Source organism: Orbicella faveolata, unplaced genomic scaffold (genome assembly GCF_042242905.1).
Source record: "Orbicella faveolata isolate gen_17 unplaced genomic scaffold, um_ofav_v1 contig_37, whole genome shotgun sequence".
Lineage (NCBI taxonomy): Eukaryota > Metazoa > Cnidaria > Anthozoa > Scleractinia > Merulinidae > Orbicella > Orbicella faveolata.
Window position 1 is genome coordinate 2984123 of NW_028301566.1, and position 19794 is coordinate 3003916.

Genomic DNA, 19794 nt, shown 5'->3' on the forward strand with positions numbered 1-19794 from the left:
ATCAAGGTGCACTACTTTTACGTGGATTTTCTAAAGTTATTGCGATAATCAATTGAACTAATCAACTATGGATTTAGTTGTGAGTTACAAATAGGATAGAATCTCTTTCACGGGTTAGTTGTTTGTTATTCGTAGTCACAAAACGCAGTATTACTTGGTCAGTATCCGAAGTCAACGTTTCTGCGATGGTTTTTACCATTCGTTTTGAAGATTCTCTATATTTCCTTTCTAAAATCTGCAGAAGCACTCGCTCGCGAAGTGCCGCCAGCTACGAAGGCTTCAAAGGCAAAAACAAGATTGCAATCTACAAATTACAAATAAAGCCCAATGCGATAAAAGGAAGAGAACTTACCTTGTTTGACGGCAAAAGCGAAATGCAGCGTGTAAGTGTCAGTCAAGCAAAGGAAGCTTTTCTAAAGCGTTGCTTCTCAGTATCTTGAAACCGACAGTATCAAGGCATGACGTCATACAAAAAGTGCAACATCTCACGTCCGACTGGAAACTCACTGGTAAAAAGGGGTGATTCTTCTCTATATATATTACTCGCTTTCTTGTGCCGTAGGAATCTTTGAATCGTATATCACAGATATAAAAGGAAAGAATCAAACAAACTCATTAATTTTTGCTCTGCGGCGAATTTTCTGATTTATTAACTTTAAATACATCTTTAGTTTCGACCACACAAAATTACCTCGGCATTGTTTACGAAGCTTGGGCAGTGAGCCGCGACACAGACCGGAAGTCTATTTTCTTGCTTTGGGCAAGTTTTCTTCCCCCACTTCTGAGTTACAAAACTGTCATTTTACCATTCACAACTTGACGATCTCAACGAAAAGTCGACAATACACGCCGAAAAGAGGAAAATGCTACTTCCTGTTCACGTCGGTCTTCCTCTGTGTTTCAGCTCCCTGAAAGTGCTCATTGAAATGTGGCAGGAAGTCCGAAACTTCGTAAACAGTTCCTGTTTCAAGTTCATTAAGTTATTTAAATTTATCAAAATACCTCTTGACGTGTCCATAAAGACGTTAACGTTCAAAACCGCTCCCTCATCTTGGCCCCTCTTCCTGCCCAACGTGAGGTAAGCATCGTTCTCTTTATGAAATCATAACCTAGGCGTTGTTAGAGACACTGCTACATGTGGCTAGAAGAACCTCCTCGCAGTTAGAATCAAAACAACCAGCCATAGGGCGGTTTTCAATTGAGTGTCGTAAAACCAAAACCAAACCAATTAGTGACCAGTTAGACTACTCAGCTAGTCTCAAACCGTAGTAAAACCGAAACTAAAACAAAAGTAATTGTCTAATTACTTTCGAAACTCAATTGAAAACCGATATAACACATTAAAACAAATCACCGACTGAAGTAGAAGTAGAATTTTCTTCTCCTTGGCGTGTATTATCGACTATTTGTTGAAATCATCAAGTTGTAAATTGTAAAATGACAGTTTTGCAACTCAGTGGTGGCGGAAGAAAACTTGCCTAAAGCAAGAACATAAACTTCCAGTCTGCATCGTGGCTCACTGCTCAAGCTTTGTAAATCTTAAGTGGTCGAACCTAAAAGATGAATTTGAAAGAAATTTATAAACCAGAAATTTTGCCCCAAGAGCAAATATATTCGCAGTTTCTAACGGCGCAAGAAAACAACGAATATTACCCCTTTTTACTGCGGATTTTCCAATTGGATGTGACATGTTGCACTCTTTGTATGACGTCATACCGTGTTACTTTCGATACTGCGAAGAAACGCTTTAGAAAGGATTCCAATACTTGACTGACACATACAAGCTGCATTTCGCTTGCGCCGTTAAACAAGGTAAGTTCTCTTCCCTTTATCGTATCAGGTTTTGTTTGCGATTTGTAGATTGTAATCTTGTTTTGGCGTGATGGTATTCGATGCAAATCATACATCAAAGCCAAACTGTAGGCCAACAAAATAACGACTTTGGTTGCAATGCAAATTCCTCTAAAATATGTAATTCCTGGTTTAAACGTCTCGCTATCGTCGTGTCGAACATAATTAAATATATTCATTAAAGGGTGTTCCATCAAGTTATTGATGGAAGGTTGCTTGAATTTTAGCTGCTCAATATTCGCCTTTCTAGCCTCAGTAGCATGCGTAGCTGGCGGAATTTCGCGCGCTGAAAATAGGAAAAAGGAAATATAAAGAATCATCAAAAATATAAAGAATCTTCAAAACAAATGGTAACAACCATTGCAAAAACGTTGACTTCGGATACTCATCGAGGAATACTGTGTTTTGTGACTTCGGATAACATACAACTACCCCCTGATAGAGATTCCTACTTCTATTTGTATCTCACGACAAAATCCATAGTTGATTAGCACAATTGATTATCGCAAAAACGTTGGCACTAAAATTCACGTGCAAGTGCACCCGGATAAATGACAAAAGAAGAAAGCCTACCCCTGCATGTATACCCAGCTCTTTAAGTGTGAGCAGGCAAATGACCCGTTCTTGTGAAAAGTCTCGCAAAATCGTAGAATGATTGACATTTTAATGAGTAATAGCTTAGTGTGTAGCGTAGTTAGTGGGAGTTACAGCAATGATCAGATTATGTAAATGAGCTGTTGGTCGGGCGATCATCCAATAAACTTTTTGTTGTCCTAGCGGCTTTTTCAACACCTAAAATAGTCAACTTTTTCGGCTCACAGGATTGACTTGACATTATTAGAGATTTGAATTCGATTTCGTAGTTGGATTTTGCTTTCTCTGTAATTTTGTGTTCCACGACGAGCAGCGCAACGCCGGACAGTGGGGTGGTTTTCATGCATGAATTGATCAAAAATCTTTGCTACGCATAAAACCGATGAGTTTGCTTGAATTTTTTATTTCCTTTTATAATAAAGTTTCCATATAACGCGCGCTCTGATTGGCTGAAACAGCGTGCTTTATCAGAGAACAGAGCACGGGTTGATGACGATAAGTTGGCTTTCAAATTTTTGCTTCGGAATTTTGACAAATTTGACCCAAATTAAACATCCCCTGTGACTCAGACAAACGCAATAGAAACCTGCTATTTGTCTGTAGGAAATATGACTCACAGAGACCATTGTTAGCAACAGCAGTGTTAAAACTGCACTAAATTAACAAGTTTTGCTAGATTCCCGTCAACAAAACACGTAGCGAGATAAACAAATTCTCAACCTAAACAGTGCTTCGATAAAAGACATTATATTTGTTACGAAGGCAGAAATTATACTTAAGAAGTAAAACAACGACAGAAAACAACAATTGAACTGTCTCTTTTTATCATGAGAAGCTTTATTTTTTTTAAAATGCTCAAATGCTCAAACAACACTTACATGCAGTGTAGTAACGCTCGTTCTCCGTTCATCTCAGCGAAGTGAACCAACGAGTGGTCAGTGCAAAGCTTGCTCTGATATTCTCTTCTGTGCTTGGAGTAGAACCAATGGGAGCCGTTTAGTCTTTCTAAATTTTATGCTAGTTCGGGCAACCTTGCTGCATGCGGCTACAAGCCCTAAATAACCGAAGCTCCTTTCAAATTCAACTCGGCATTTCGCATTTTCATCCGCAAGCTTTGAGCTCCGCGTTTCGTAATTTCCACTGCAAAAGTGCACGTTTTCATGGGACACAATACGGCCGGATTCCTCTGGACTATAAACCTTTACCTGCCTTTAGATGCGTATTTAAAAATTAACTTAAAAGCGAACTTTGAAGGTATCGTTCTTCTCTCGAAAGTCGCTCAAACTACTCGAAACTGAAAGCTTAGATGAAGTCCAGTTTGTAATTGACAGCTGTCGCTTCGTTAGCCAATCAAATTATTTGAACAATTCTAAAAAGGATTGTGATTGGCTTATTTTAGCGTGCTTTATCAAAGAACAGTGCACGACTGACGCCACTTTTGCTCGTTTGGAAAATAAAGTTTGGTTTGAGAATTCAGCCGAATGCGTGGGGAAATTATCGGATTCTTTATCATAAAACATGTAAAGAAGCCTCGATTGTGCTATGTTCTGTTGTAAAGCACTAAGGAAGCGGTAGAGCACTTAAGAAGTAGGGAAAAACACTCGACTACGTCTCGTGTTTTCTCCTACACTTCTTTCGTGCTCTACCTCTTCCTGCGTGCTTTACGACAGAACAGAGCACAGTCGAGGCTTCTTTATTTGTTAAATAATAACTTTATTGCATCAAATATATATGCATCAAATATATAAATATCTACATGCATGCAAATAGGGTGCCAGTAGGAAGAACTTAATCCTTATAATCCTCATATAGTATGGCTGGCTTAATCCTTTTATAGACAATAGATTACGTCAAATTGTGTTTTCGTGTTTGTCAAAGTAAGGAAAGGCCCCACTTTCGAGTAATGTTCAAAGATTTTGAAGTACATGTCCCTTTGTGCTGATCACGACTGTGTTTTGTTGTTAGGCATCCTGATCTTCTTTGAAGCATGCCATCGAACAGTCAGCGCCTGATTTTCATTTATCTCTCAGTCTGTGTTCTACTGTCCGTTGGATATGAAGTCAAATATCTAAGATATTGCGGTAAGAGTCAGTTATATGCATGGTCAGTTATCATAATCTCTTGGAATCAGACGAGCACTGTCAAAATAAGCAAAAAAAAAGTTGTAATACTAAATTTGACACTTTCTGTGTAAATCCATTGACATCTTACGCAAAACTTGGGCATCACTCATTCTTCTAGGTTTAGTGTAGCCATATGGCGACTCGATTAAAATGTACTTTATGCACGGATCGGAGTCGTAACATACAACAGGGCTGTGTTCGTGACTGACCTCAAAATCCAAAAAGCCAAATTTCCACGCTGGTCATCTGTTTCATAAGCAAAAAGTCGTTGTATCTTTTAGTAATTATTAGCAGTTGCTCTATGCCCGCTAACTCACTCCGTGTGTTGTTAATGGCTGTGTGGTTAACAGGATGATTTTCTTATACTTTTACAGGACCGCCAGACAAAACCCTCAAGTGCAAAATTACACCATGGCCCGAGCTGAAGCCCGGTAAACCAGTGAATATCACGGTCTCTTTCACACCTGGTAGGTCTGATGACATGGTTCTTTAAAATGTCAAACAATGTAACTGCCTTATTCCGGAGGGAATCCTCGCTTTATCACCCTAAATTTCAACTGATTTATCAATATGATCGATACTCTTTTTTTTCCCAAAAAATATTTCATATACATCTAACGTCTCCAACGGAGACGTTAGATGACAATATATCCACGGTCCTGTAATCCTTTATCTCTTGCCAAAATTGTCCTCAATATAGAGGAGTTGAGAGGAGTTTGTGCGAGGAGTCTATCAGTGTGAGGAAAAAAGTTCAAGTCTCATCATTAGGTAGGGAACTGTAAAATACAGGTGATAGTGAACCTTAGAGGCTGCGCGTAAAGACTGCACAGAAACATTACTATATTTGCCAAGTTAGTAGGAATAAGCACGTCATATAAAAGTTTTATATCATTGCTAAACGTTTGGCATTTTTCTTGGGTAATAGTTGTAGACATCTTTTCATCGACACTGCAGTTCGAATTGATCTCAAAAAACGACGGACACGTCATATCCAGAGGAGCACCGAACATTCAATGCAATAAATGGCCTCAAATTTGTAATTTAGCAGCAGGAGGTAAGTATTGTCGTAATCTTTCGTTGTGGGGAGTGGAAATGGGGGAGACGAAGCGCTATTTAACAAATTTACGTCAGTTTCTCATGCGTCTGTCCTGTTATTGATCATGAATTTCTTCATAATATTGTCAAAGTAGCTGTAGATGCGCAGACTACTTTGACAATGTTATGACAAAATTTGTTGCCAGTAACGGAACAGACGCATGAAAAACTGACGCCAATTTGCCTTTTACCATAAAAAGGTGTCAAATTGTCCGCTCTCTCTCCTTGTGTCAACATAAATTACAAATTGATGTGTACTGTCTGTCCGCCTTTTGACCTTGAAAATTAGCCAATGAGCGCCCGAGAAATTCTGCAGTTAATTGTAAAAATTAATATTGACAGAGATGTTCGCAGTGCCATTCGACATTCTAAGTATTTGTAGAAACTCGAATGTCAATAAAAAGTGGTGGACGAAAACTATGTTGGTTAGCAACATAAGATGATGATCATGTTTTTCTTGGTAGCATGGTAGCAAGTAAAGATGCTCCATTGACGAACTTGTTCCCTCTCAGGAGAAAAACTGAATCTGACACCTGCAAAGATGATCCTATTCTCGTACTTTATAGCGCATTCTCTTCCCATTAATGGCCTTATACTCTTCATATGTACGCTTCCGCTACAGCCACTTGACAACGACCCGAGTATTCTGCCAGTTTTAACAAATCATAGAGCGGGCGTTCCAGTCCACTCAGCGGTGATCGCATTTACAAGTGTTCACTCTTAGGTATTTTAATTGTAGGATTTAACTCGACCATAGTTAATGAAGGAAATGATTAAGAAACCTGGCAAAGATCTTTGTTGTATGTTTTGTTGACTATTTTGGGGGTTGACCCCGCACAAAAGCTGGGAAAATACAAAAGGTTTTTATGTGCGGGGAGTGTCTAATCAGCGCGGGTCGCGGCTTAACTAAGACAGTGTCTCATGCAGTAAGATGTCGTGAGTTAAGTGCATTGTCGTAGTAAAATTCGCTCTATGTGTTTTAGTATTTTATGTCCGAGCAAATGGTAGTTAATATTAACTTTTGCACGGCCTTCAATTCCTTCGCTTTTATAATATTGAGGAACTAGAAATTAATGTTAAGCCGAGTAAGACACCGCTTTGCTGGTTCAACCCGTATTTGAAAATTTGAAAGCAAGCCGTATCCGTCAACCGGATTTTCTCGATATTTCCCGTGTAATGAAAACTATAACAAAATTTTCGTGCGTGAATGGTTATCAGTAGCCCCGTTTGAGTACCAATAGGACAGTTTATGCTTGTCACTCGCCCTCTGGTTTAAAAACGGTTAAAATTAAGCGCACCCCAGCGTACGTAGACGTGTTTTCTTTCCAAAGCCCTTTACGCTCTCTCACAAACCAGAAACCACTGCTGCAAAGGTTAAGTGTTCCCAGGCTGTCCCATCAGTTGAACTATTCATCAGAATAAAGTGAGTGGCGATAAATCAAAGTCATTAAAGTATTTTGAAAATGTTAAACTACCCAATGATGTAGTATTGTGGCTGACAAATTGTCAGTAACTGAATCCACGATAGGGGATGGCTTACCAATAGAAGAGTGCCTCATAACTCGAACTTGTTCACTCAAAACGTACTTGGAATGTACCAAGTTAGCTTTATTTGTTCTGTTTTTAAAAAGTTAATCGGGCAAACACCAACCTCGCTCACGAATCCACAACAGTTCCTTTTCGATGGGTTAGCTTGTGTTTAAAGAAGCGTTCATAAAAAGATCTCTAAATTTCATTCAACGTTAACATTAAACACGGTGCGTGACTGTATTTATAACCGAAAAGAAAGTCTTCTTAACCAAGGTAATAAGAGCTAGATTTCTAGTTATTTTGTACATCACTGGGTAGTTTAGTATTTGCGACCCGCTCTGTTTACCCGCGACCCGCACTGATTAGACACTTCCTTATGTGTGCTCATACAACTAACGAATAGAAGCGTTGTGATTGTGTAATTCATGCATAGTTTATGAGCATAAAATAAAAGATGTGCAGGGTCAAGGACCTTCCAACATAAATCTTAGCCTGTTTGTTTGCTTCTTTGATGTTTACCGGTCTTCTTAACTATTTCCTTCTATTAACTCGACAGAGCGAGTTTCCAAGAAATCATACGTTGCTTGTTTGTTTTGTGTTTTTGTTTTGCTTAGAAACCTATACCTTGACATATAGCAACGACCGTATTAGAGCTAGTCCTCCTGGCTTAAAGGTACAGTAATCAATGTCATATTTAAAGAATAAAATGCCAGTCGCTACGTCTTTTATACTCTGATACGATAAATATCATACATAGACACGTTATGCGCTCACGAGATTATGCAGCGACAGCTAGCTTTGGCCTGTAGATCATTTTCTCTGTCAGGCATTAAAAAAATAAATCGAAATTCATCCAGTGGATAAGGTTAAGAAATTGTGATCTTATAGAAAATAGATAGAGAAGACTCTTCTCCAAGTTTTAGGCTTGTGCGTTTTCCCAGACTACAGATATTTGTCGAAATGTTTCGCAGAAATTTAGAGCCTAGTGTGGAAACGCCATGTTGGTGCATCTAACTTCTAAAAAAGCTAAAAATCATGAGACAGGTAAACATTTTTTCGACAAATGCGATTGTAGCTTTGTGTCACGCACCGCCATAACTCTGAAATTCAAAATACGCTGATTTTCAAACGAAGCACGCTACTGAGCCGCAACATTGTAAACAGATATAAATTTACCCACTCTTATGCCTGACGGGGATAAAAACTTTGGTGGCTCTTAAGTTTTCGATTTTAGAAAATGATGACGTCACATGAAAACGATCTATTGCGAGGGCTATATCAGCCATTCGAGGTAGCGTGTTGACGTCAGACTACTTCTACCACCACCACCACGACCACCGCCGCCACCACCGCCACCACCGCCGCTGCCGCCGCCGTTGTTGTTGTTTTTGTTGTTGTTGTTATTATAATTATTATTATTATTATTATTATTGCTATTATTATTTACTGATTTATTTTTAGATCGTTTTGCGTTTTATCCAAAGCTTATTTTAAAATAACGTCATTTTGTTTTTCACGGTTTATGTTTTTAGTGCATTATGATTTTAATGTAGTTTCTAAAGCGCGACTGAGAATTACATGCACGTCTGCGCATGGTGCGGACTAAGTGTTCCCGTTTGAAAAGGATTTGTCAATATTCGTCTTAAAGTATCAGTATACCTCAAAATTGACCACTTTTCAATAAAAAGGTTTCTCGCTGTTTTAGATAGATCTTATTGCGATCGTTCATTTAAAAGAAGTCTATGAAAAAAGATTGATACCATGCAAAGTTACAAACGAAAAACGTTTCTTTGCATAATTATCTCCAATTGATAGCTGTCAACGGGTTTTCACAAGAACTAAATTTGCATTAAAGGTTGCGTGACAGATTGCCAGGTATGAAAGATTACCAATCGTTCATGTTTGTTATATTCGACGAGCTTATCTCGGTGTTCTCCGTTTGTAGATTGTTGATTTAAGTTTAAATATGCCGTCGAAGAAACGCAAAAGCTCATGTCCATTTGCAAGTACGAAGAAAGCACCACAGAAGAAAAATTCGGGGAAAAAGGTTTCAAAAACATTCGATCAGAATTGGGCTGGTGCGTTAGCTTCTAGCGACAAAGGTTCCTGCTTCGAGCAGGAGAAGTTGCTTGCACTGGACGAGGAAGACGCTTGAAATTTTCTAAGCATTACTTGTCTTACTTCCTTGGCGCTTTCACCGTTCGAAGCAGTATAAACAGTATCAACTGAATCAGTATCTCGTGAGTTTCCTTCATGTTGTTTACGAGTGGGCTCTTTCGTTGTCTACGCCTAAGCTGAGGCGTTATAAAAATCAAAAGAAAGAAACAGAAAATTTCAGTGAGTGAGGCACACATTTGGAGTTCGTTTCCGGCGAGTTTTCAACGTTTTTCGCTGAAATTTGGAGAGAATGTTGCCCGATAATCAGGCAAAAAAAACCTGTTGGGGAAGTTTGCTTCTTTCAAAAGTTATGATTATTTTCGTGAGGAGAATGCATGTTTTATCAAAAGTCAAAGTTTAACTGCCCGTCAAAAACAAACCAGACAAGTAATTAAAATTTCCCGTTTTTAAGAGAAAGGTGTCAAGAAGTTGATCGCGTTCTCCCGGTCAAATCCGATCGGAAACGAACTTGATTAGTGAACCTCTGTACTTTGGGAAATAGGGCGCGATTTTCGGAACACCTTAACTTTTTTTTATCTGACTAATTAAATATACTTTCGTAATCTACAATTCTTAAGCTTTTAGACAATGCACTTTACTTGGGTTTGCATGAAACGTCCGACCGTAAAGCGGCGCCAACGAATGGTGGACATTTGGGGTATCCTGATACCTTAAAAGAAAATTTTGGGACCAGATATTTCGCTGGCTTGGTACTGGTACACAAAAACAATCATGAGAGAGCGCTCGCCTCCCACAAACGTGGATCATGTTCGATTCCGGCCCGGTGCCATATGTTGGGTCAATTTGTTGTTGGTTCTCGCCTTGCTCCGAGGGTTGAGGTTGCTTTCTCTCTAAATATAAATTTTATAATTTTAAACCACGCAGAGTTTTGCTAATGACGCACGACGAGTAATATTAAGTGCCGTATCTCTCGGCTACTGATACAGCTTCTAACCTGTTTTTGGTCATTTTATTTTTTACAAACCTATCAGGGAACCGTCTATTTCAGAGGTGAACTCTACAATCAAGATCAAGTTATGTGGACCTGTCTGGAGGGAGAAGTAGTTTTGTAAACAAACAACCTTATTTACAATTCATTGTAAATACAATGAATTAAAAAGCACTATTCTTGTTTCAAAAACTCGTTAAGCATCTTTGTTTTAAGATTTTTCTTAAAGTTTACTGAACAATTAAGAAGCGTAGTAATGAATTCTCTCAATTAAGAAGCGTAGTATTGTTTCGTTGCAGCATTTTCATGTTTTCAAAATTATACGTTACCCGTAGTAGAGATCCACAGTTTTCTGAAGTTTTCGTCTCAGCTGCCTTAGAAAAAACGGTAGGGCTGACAAATCGCGAGGCGGAGGAGAGGGGGACATGTTACTGTTGCAGTGGCTATGTAACACATGTTTTTGCTTATATGCTTGCTTATTCTATACGTAGAAGGTCCAGATTTTTAACAATTCAGAATAAAATGTGTTTAGACCTGTTACGTTACAGGCAATCATAAGCGTCTTGTTTCTGCTAATAAGCCCACTAGCTTTCCTACATATATCGCAAATAGATACCCACAAAGACTCAAAGAAAGTCCCAGGGGCCCAAGTACCACCCGCTAGCTAGACGATTAGCTCGTCACGCATTCACGTATTATGTGCCTCTCAAGCAAGGTCCGTTGTCAACACAGAACCCTCAAGAATTGTTAAACAACTTATCAAAGTGCCGAGACACAGTCAGAATCAACGTTATTTAACACTGGAAACTCAAGTTTAGCTAAGTGAAGGTGTCGGTAAAAGACACCCTACCCTTCCCGATGCTTTTCACAGCTGGCCCCCAGCAAACCATCAGAGGTAGGCCAGTCCCTAAGCTGTATCCCCAGCCCGACCCTCCACCTGCGTGCGGTCAACTTCGTCAGATGGAGCTACTTTGGCGGCTACAGCCCTGGACAAAACTATAATTGAGAAACGTTTGAAAAATACTGATCAAAACCGAAATTGTTTTTAAATGAATGATGGTTATCTCCCTCCCCTCTGGCAATGTAGCATTGGATATCACAACAATTGTATGCTTTATTTTCAGTTCAAAACAACGTCGAATGAGGGTAGGGGAGGGGCGACTATGATGTGGTCTGAGTACAGACATTTCAATGCAGAAGGATTATAGCTATTATGTGTTGGAGAGGAATCTTCTGCGTTATGATAGTTGGGCTTTCGTTATAGCTAAGAACATTTACGTGAAAGATTCTTTAGCAAGCAGGCTTGAAGTATCCAAGTCTTTGTACCCGTTAGCTCAAGCCTTACCTTCATCTCTCTGTAATGGGCCAGGCTTACCAACGTATAAATGCCTTATGGCTTTTGGGTGTCTTTCTATTGTTTAGTGAAGGCAAAATATCTCAAAATACACAAGTTTAAAGAAAAATAGTAACCTGTACGGGCCGTAAGATACTAAGAAAGAACCAATTAGGACGCTCGGATGTACCTCAAGACTACCTTGCCATAAATAATTTTCAATAATTTCAGATTTTATTTAAAGGATCCTCAGACAATGACTGATTCAAAACAACGTTGTGAAGAAAAAATGATTCTCTTTCTATTAGTTACCTTTAAATGATAGTTCTCATCAGGTTTGTGGTGAACGGAGCCATAATATTAGTGGGCCATCTTCAACGTAAAAACAGTACCTATAAATAACTCCAAGAAAACGCGCAGACAAAAAATGCATTCGTTTCTGAAGTTCATACATAATCTTCATTTAAACACGGTAAAAAAACAAAAAAACAAAACAAAAAAAACAAAAAAAAAACTCGTCAACTTAAAACTACATCTATTGCCCAATGTAAGTAAGTAATTAAACATATTGAATAAATTTTGCTGTAAATTATCATTACTTATCATTATTTCTTTTCTTTCCTTCCTTCTCTTTTTTCTTTCCTAGTATCAACTCTTGCCCCCGCCTCGATTAGTCCTGGAACCAGTTGCGGGGGCAAGCAATTCTTGTAACTATATAAAAAAAGAAAAGAAATTAAAGTTCAAGTTCAAGTTAAAAAAAAAGCAATAACTAGTTTATAACTGGTTACAAGCTGTTTAACGCTAAATACTAAATTAAGGACTATTGATTCTGGTGTCTTGTTATTCCCATGAAAGGGGGAGGTGGGAGGCACCAGTTTAGACGGAGTGTCCAGGGTTAATTTATTATGATTACATCCTTAATTAAGATTTTAACACAATTTAGTTTTGGTTCCATTCTAGTTGGGGATTAGAGGTCGAAAACCTTAAAAATGTAATAATCCACAATTGCCATAAAACTATTTGTTTAGTTCGTATTGTGTGATCGTCCGGGTGAGAGTAGCTCTGAAAACCACTGTTGTTGATAACTCATATGTTTCGTCAACCCAAACGGAAGTAATTTTCAGAGTAAAGTGAGTAGAGTTTGTCAGTCGATGGTAGTCCGTTGAAAGTGATTGGTCAGTTTAGCCATGATGGTATTGGCTGAAAGACTCCTGTAGAAATTGGCAGCAGTCACTGGTCGGCTTTAGTAAGTTTTGATCCGTCCATGGTTTGCCAAATTAAGTCGGTCTGTTTGAGGTATGTTTGTCGGTTTTGTTTATGTTGTAAATAAGTCGTTTGTAACTTTCAAACTATTTTCAACCACTGACTCCGGAAAGCGGGTACACTAACTCAGAACAAAAGCATCTTAACAGATGTCAACAGCTACCTGCACCTTACTTAGCAGATCTTAGCAAAGACTATTGGAATCCACAAAGAAAAAACAGTAGTCACCCATTTTTCAGAGATAAGTAACCTTGGATCTCGAACAAAAATGCTGACTTCAGCACGTTTACGAAAAAGAAAGAACTGTTTTTCGTCAAAGACTTCCGTAGAATTCCCCATTACATACAGAAGAGCAAGCATATATATATATATAAAGATATTTAGGTTACATGGTAAATGCGAACATGCAGTTGAAACTACTTTTAGTATCGTTTAAAGTCCTTGACAGCTCTCCCCTGGCTTAGCTAAAATTCGATAAAGTGCAGTCTAAACAGCTTTCTTCACAACCAGACCACAAAAGAGTTTTGAGCTTTAAATCCCTTGAATTTGTCATATTGGTTGCTGGATAAGTTCTTCGATAGAAACCTCTGAAAGAGACACTGATACCAAATCCTGCCTTTGGCGAATTGCTTTTCTCTTTAGATCCCTGCAGCTTTGACAAAGAACCTGGAAGCATCGTCCAAAGCAAGCAGTAACATTTCCGCAGAAGTGTCGCATATGGAGAACACCCTTCCCTAGAAAAGGCAAACAAGGATGTTTATATAAATAAGTTGATCTATGTCGCTATTCATTGCGCGAGAAATACAACTGGTCAGAATCACACATTTGGACACATTACGGTTAAAGAAAGGTACAAGATTGATGATAAGTAGCGGGACTTAACATTTCCTTGTCACATAGACTTCCACCATTTGTCGGAAGAGAGAAAAAAGCAATCGCAATAAGATTTGAAATAACATATACGTGGAATAAAAAGCATCAAATAAAGTTATGATATGGCAATCTAAGTGACATTTCTGTTTTGACTTTTATATTGAGTCAGTAGCACACCGGGATTAACGTCCTTAACAGTAGAGGAAAATAAACAACAGAAAGAAAAACCTTAGGGCGACAGAATTTCTCTTAATTTCTTGCTTCTTCACCCGTCCTCAGTACTGTACAGTTGTGTAAATATAGAAACTGAAGGGTGTTCATTTAACGTGGGCTTTGGACAATGGACCCTGAACCATTCTTGTTCATGTTCGCTACAGAGATATCTACGAAACGTTATAAGCTAATTGCTATCTGTCTAGACAGAAAGACTGAAACTTACCCAAGGTTACAAGCAGTACCGAGCTGTTGAGGAACACAAAGAGGATATTGACAAAGATGGATTCGTTTTCACTACGAGCATCGTTGACTTCAGGCTGCGAATAAATTGCACCAAGGCAAACGTCAAAGAATATTACCCACAAAGCGTACGTCTGGAGGCGATCTTCAAATTTCCCTTTTATTGGACGGAAGATGGTGTGGGCAATTCCAAAAGCACTGGCTGTGGCCACGGAAAATCCGATACGGGAGCGGCTTTCAGATTCAAAGAGAAGGATCAACGAGATCAGCATTAGCTTCCAATACATTTCAGCTATCTCCCAAAACCAGTATGTCTTTTTGTAGTTTTCAAAATACACTCTCAAAGCAAAGGCGATTTCAGCATGTACTTGAGAATCCCGGTACTTGAAAAGGAGTAGCAGCACCAATAGCGGGAAGGCTATTGGGTACAGCGAAAACGTAGCAGCAATGCGCCAGAAGACATTGTGTCGAGCGGTAAAGCAATGGACTGAGTAATCGGCCCTCAGGAGGGAAATACAGTCGTTTCTGTCTTTGGTAAAGCACATGTTTAAACAAACCCCAGGCAACGGTAGAATGTGAATTATCTTCTTACTTGTCATTGGATATGACAATAAAAGAAATAAGAATATATTTCGGTAGCACGACTTCTTCAGGCTTGATATTTTGTTCACTTTTTCGCTCATGAAAATCTCCATTTTGTTGATGTAGCATTGCTTTGCAAGTAGATAAAACAGGATCAAGAAAACAACCACGATGTTGACTGCTACTGCTAGGGCAAACTCTAGAAATGGATCCAAACGAAAACTAGGATAAATACAACTCAAAGGGGCAAACTGCAAAATATTCCCTTCGACAAATTTTAAATATTTTTCCATTGTGATCAGAGTTATTGGCCATCGAACACGTGTCAGTGCTGAGAAAATCCCTGCGATAACTTGATGAAAACCCAACACAATCTTGAAGCACGACATGATGACATCTGCGACAGTTCTGTCATTATCAGTATGCTTTGAGTCGCCCCAAAGAACCATCATGAACACCGCGAGAAACAGTATCACCACTCCGGCAGATGAGAGGACAGTGATTGTCATATCGGGGCATTTTATGCACGTGTTAAATCGATGATAGTGATCAGTAGTGCAGCTTGCACACAGGGTGCCACAATATCCTTCCTGACATTCTGAATCAACGCCACCTTTGCAGGATGCCACATGGGGACATTTAAGAGGCGCAGGTAGCGATCCATTAAACTTGGAATAAGTGTCGTTGTAATCTCGGTTGGGCGTGAGAATATTGTCAAGAAATCTTCCATATGATTCTTCTGCAGTTTCATTGGTCCACTTCCAGTAATAATTGGGCGCCAATATCGCCGTGTCATTCTTGCATACCACACCGGTTTCGGGGCATGGCAAGCACCCTCCAAAACGATCTACACGATAAAAATTGTCAAGGCATCTACAGGCACGATAACCAGCGGTTGCATTAGAAAGGGTACCTGTTTATAAAGTACAGAAACGAATGTTTTAAAAGCTTTAAAAACATAGTATGAGAAACATGCATTTCCACATCATTGTTTGTTTAAGTTATGCATAGCTGTCACTTGCACAAAAGCGTTTGGGGCTTGAAATTGTCAATTTGCGATACAATAAATCTTCTATTAACCCTATTCAGACCCAGGAAGAGCTTTTAAGGGCTTTTGAGAGCTGTTTTAGATTTTGACGTTTAACAAAATTGATATTTAGATGTTGTTATTTTCAATTTATCTCATAAAGCCCGCATTACGTATTTTTTACTGCTATTGTAGCAAAGACACTCAAGTAAAGGTTTTCATTCATCATTTTTGTTTTTCAGTTACTTATTGCTTTTTATATTTTTACAGCTTTCTTTATTCATTGTTTTAAACGTTTTGTAAAAATCATTAAATCTGAGATGGTTGTGCAAAAGGGGACGACTAGTCAGAAAAATATCGTCATTTCTAAGTCCCTTGATAGTTTTAGATGAGCTACCTATCCTCCAAGTTCAAGTTCATAGCTTTATACTGCAAGAGTTACAGGGCGAGCGCTTATCCAATGGACGGTTTATATCCTTGAAGCACTCTTATATACTTGAAGCATGTGTGATATGCTCCCGATGATTTAAGCCAACATCTAAACAAACGTTATTGATGATCAGCCAAACGTTATTGATGATCTATCAATTTGGTATGGTTTTTGCTGATCAATAAAGTGTACGGATCGATTCCCGATATATATCTCCAAAGATAGCAACTATTGAATGTGAATTTGCTCCCAGATTAATATTACAATGTTAAAAATACACCAGAAATTCAAACAACAAAAAAAAAGGGGACAGTGATTTTATATTTTAATTTCTTCATAAACGGGGGTTCATTTGAGATAAAGGGAGGCTTACGATAGTATTTACGGTGTTCACTCAACTTCTACAGATGAGATATTTACTTTTGAAACTTGTTTTCCTGTGAGGAAACGGACGTCCGATCTATTATTATTTTGATTTTGCTGATGTAGCTCATCTGCCTTTTTGGATAACTTTCCAAGTTATTTTATATTTTGCCGAGGGGAACTTTCGCATATGTCTTAGGGAGATCTGTATCTCAATCATCTCCAGGGAAATCGTAGCAAATTTATGATCTTTCTTGATGTACTTTTTAAACATGCTACACAACATAGGAATCAAACTTAATTTAGAATGATCCAAGGTTTAAATGGCACTTTTAACGAAAAAAGTACAATGAATGCCGTTTTATTTAACCAAGGCACAGTTCTCTTACCGTATGGGCATGCGCGACAGTCAATTGCACGTCTTCCAGGAAAGCTTTCCTTCGGGACGTAAGTACCCACGCTGCATAATTTGCAGGCAGTTTGCCCAATCTCGTCTTGATAAAAGCCTCCTACGATACAATGGTAGCCATGCTTAGTTTCAAGTTATCAGAATAAGATGTTTACCAAAATCAACATAACTAAAAAAGGCCAAAGTTTATAACTCCGGAGTGCAATACGCCAAAGTTACTGAAACTCATTTTTACTGCATTTGGATTTTGATTTAAGTTAATGTCACCTCATTTTCGATCCCAGCCAAGTGCCTTTTCTCCTATACCAGTGGAAATAGATTTTCCATCCTTTTTTCGTAAAATTCGAGCTTATTGGGTCTAAACAAAATATTTTTGATTTCAATCACTCATGGTGTCTTTCAGATCACTGGAAGACTAAGGACCCGTCATTGTACGAGTTAGTTGAAACCCAGAATTTAATGTGTCAACACAATAGTTCGTGCTTTTGTTACTCGCTCGCCGATAGAGCTTCAAAGCAGGATCTCGACAGCGTCTCGAGTGGGAAACAGCGAACTAATGCACAAACACAGTCAACACTTTCGACCATGTGCTTTCTTGTTTATTACACTTATACCGCAAGGGCTTATGGAAGTTACAACTCTAGGGGTATTATGGGTCACGACCCTCACACTCTCCTCCCCTCAAACAAATTTCCTCCGTGACATTTTAAAACCAAACTGCTCACAATACTCATAATGTCAATGCAGACATGCTCACTTGGATGGGCGCGGTCTCACTTCGCGTCTTCCTTATCCTCTTCCGCTGCTCCATCTGTTTCCTCTTCTTTCTTCGGGCTGGGGAGTTGTACCAGACCTAGCCTTAACCTTAGTCTTAAGTGCTTCAACTACAGCCTTGAGTTCTTGAAGTTCTGATTTAGTACTGTCGGTTGACTTGGGGTCCTCTTTTGGGGTCGCTACTTTACCAGGAGGTACTTTAGTTGGTTCTGGTGATTCCTGACTGATCTTGGACACTGTAGGTGATTTGCCTTTCGATTGGCTCTTCAGTTTCTTTATCCTTTCTTTCTCAGCTGAGACTGAGACGTTGAGTTGATAAATTAGTTCCTCATCCTCAACCAATGCATTGCTTAAGAATGGGCGGAGCTTAGTTCTAATGCTGTCATCCTGGAGGCCAGTCTCAACGGCTCTGCGAAAGAGCTGCTGGATGTGACCAGCATCATACTTCAATGGGTCTTCCCCTTCCTGGCTTGCAAAGAGTATCTTCTGTGTCAAGTCGAGGGCTCGCATTAAGAATGCTTGAGGTATTTCTTTCCCATTTTGACAGACGGATGCTAAACTCTGGTACAATTCTGCAGTATTCTTAACCCCATAATGACTACGAAGAATCTTCTTCAGGCGGTCAAGTGACAGATCCTTAAAAGATACATACATTTTATGCATTTTATTTTTGTTTTCAAATTAAAATTACAATTATAACATGCCCGCGGATAGCTTAGCTAAGCAAGGCGGGTCATGTTTACACGAATTATTAATATACAACTAGGTACAACTAAATACAACTGAAGGCAACAAGAGAACTAAAGAGACTAAAATTGACAACAAGGACTAGAGACAACTAATAAACTAGTGGTATTACAAATAATAATTAACAACAGTTACGTCGAGAGACTACAGATACAATAAGACGAAATTATTAAAACTTCTTAAAACTAACCCAGGACTGATGGCACGAATCACTCAATCCACAGTCTCATGCTCTTTGTACTTTTGTTCAACACCTGTTTCAATTTGTTTCCGTAATGAACTGTAATTCAATTTATCTTTTTGGTCTGGATCACCAATCTGGCCGGTAATCTTAAACTGACGTCGAAGTACACTCGTGCATTCAATAAGAGAATGCAAAGGGGATGACGTGCCATCACCTGACTGTGAATTTAACTCCTGCTTGGCCTTAGCACTATCTGCTTTACTCTCCGATTCCGTGGTTTTCTGTTTGTGCAAAAGCTTAAGTTCTTCGATTTCTTTCTTTAAAGAAATTAACTCACTGTTATCTCCTTTAACATCTTCGAGTGGTGGTGGAGTGTCGACCAATATCTCGACGATAGCTTGGAGAAAAGTCACTTTTTCCTCTTCCTCCACATCTGTTAACTCTTTCTCGATAACATTAGCGATTTTATTGATGATCGGAACCTTCGTTTTGTCCTTCAATTCCTCTTCATTTATCTTCAAATGCTTTGCAACCAGCTTGGTATTTTCTACGGTTGCTTTGCACAGTTCCGTGTGGATTGTTAATTGAAACTCTTCCGCCATTTCTTACTTGAACTTTTATCGTGACACTCTACTCGACAATACAGGTTCTTAGTCTCTTAACACGTCTATTTGGTTGCATCGGCTTTACCAGAACAGTTCACTGGGCGCGGCCATATTTGTATCACTCGATGACATCGGCTGGTATTTGGAGGTGTAAATTATGTCATTCTTTCCTTCTATCGTCTGAACAGCCCGGCCGGAAACACCAATTTTGTTACTTGCTCGCCGATAGAGCTTCAAAGCAGGATCTCAACAGCGTCTCGAGTGGGAAACAGCGGACTAATCCACAGACACAGTCAACACTTTCGACCTTGTGCTTTCTTGTTTATTACACTTATACCGCAAGGGCTTATGGGAGTTACAACTCTAGGAGTATTATGGGTCACGACCCTCACACTTTGTTGAGTCTAAGATAAGTTTACTATTTTTTGATCATTCTTCTCCTTCACGAA

The 19794-nt window shown here is 39.0% G+C and overlaps 3 protein-coding genes across 4 annotated transcripts in view; 1 reads left to right on the top strand and 2 right to left on the bottom strand.

Moving 5' to 3' along the window:
- Positions 1–464, bottom strand: part of LOC110053235 (uncharacterized) — a 47430-nt gene extending 46966 nt beyond the window's left edge. Inside the window, exon 1 of the mRNA XM_089275671.1 lies at positions 353–464. The gene's annotated coding sequence lies outside the window, so the exon portion shown is untranslated. The remainder of the gene's footprint in view (positions 1–352) is intronic.
- A 1282-nt stretch (positions 465–1746) lies between these two features.
- Positions 1747–10857, top strand: LOC110053204 (uncharacterized). Of its 2 annotated transcripts, XM_020759410.2 has the most exons (6): positions 1747–1812; positions 4411–4526; positions 4943–5035; positions 5494–5622; positions 7808–7866; positions 10343–10857. In XM_020759410.2, the coding sequence occupies exons 2-6, from the start codon at positions 4433–4435 to the stop codon at positions 10421–10423; spliced, it is 456 nt and encodes a 151-aa protein (XP_020615069.2). In that variant the 5' UTR covers positions 1747–1812; positions 4411–4432; the 3' UTR covers positions 10424–10857. The 2 variants fall into 2 exon arrangements, with proteins under 2 accessions (XP_020615069.2, XP_089131842.1); XM_089275716.1 differs by lacking the exon at positions 1747–1812 and having other exon boundaries at positions 4191–4526.
- Positions 10858–11666: 809 nt separating this feature from the next.
- Positions 11667–19794, bottom strand: part of LOC149101622 (uncharacterized) — a 39676-nt gene continuing 31548 nt past the window's right edge. Inside the window, exons 19-21 of the mRNA XM_089275751.1 lie at positions 17016–17135; positions 14208–15719; positions 11667–13629 (exon numbers count right to left, since the gene is read on the bottom strand). Coding sequence (XP_089131877.1) covers positions 13445–13629; positions 14208–15719; positions 17016–17135 — 1817 coding nt within the window. The 3' untranslated portion in view covers positions 11667–13444. The remainder of the gene's footprint in view (positions 13630–14207; positions 15720–17015; positions 17136–19794) is intronic.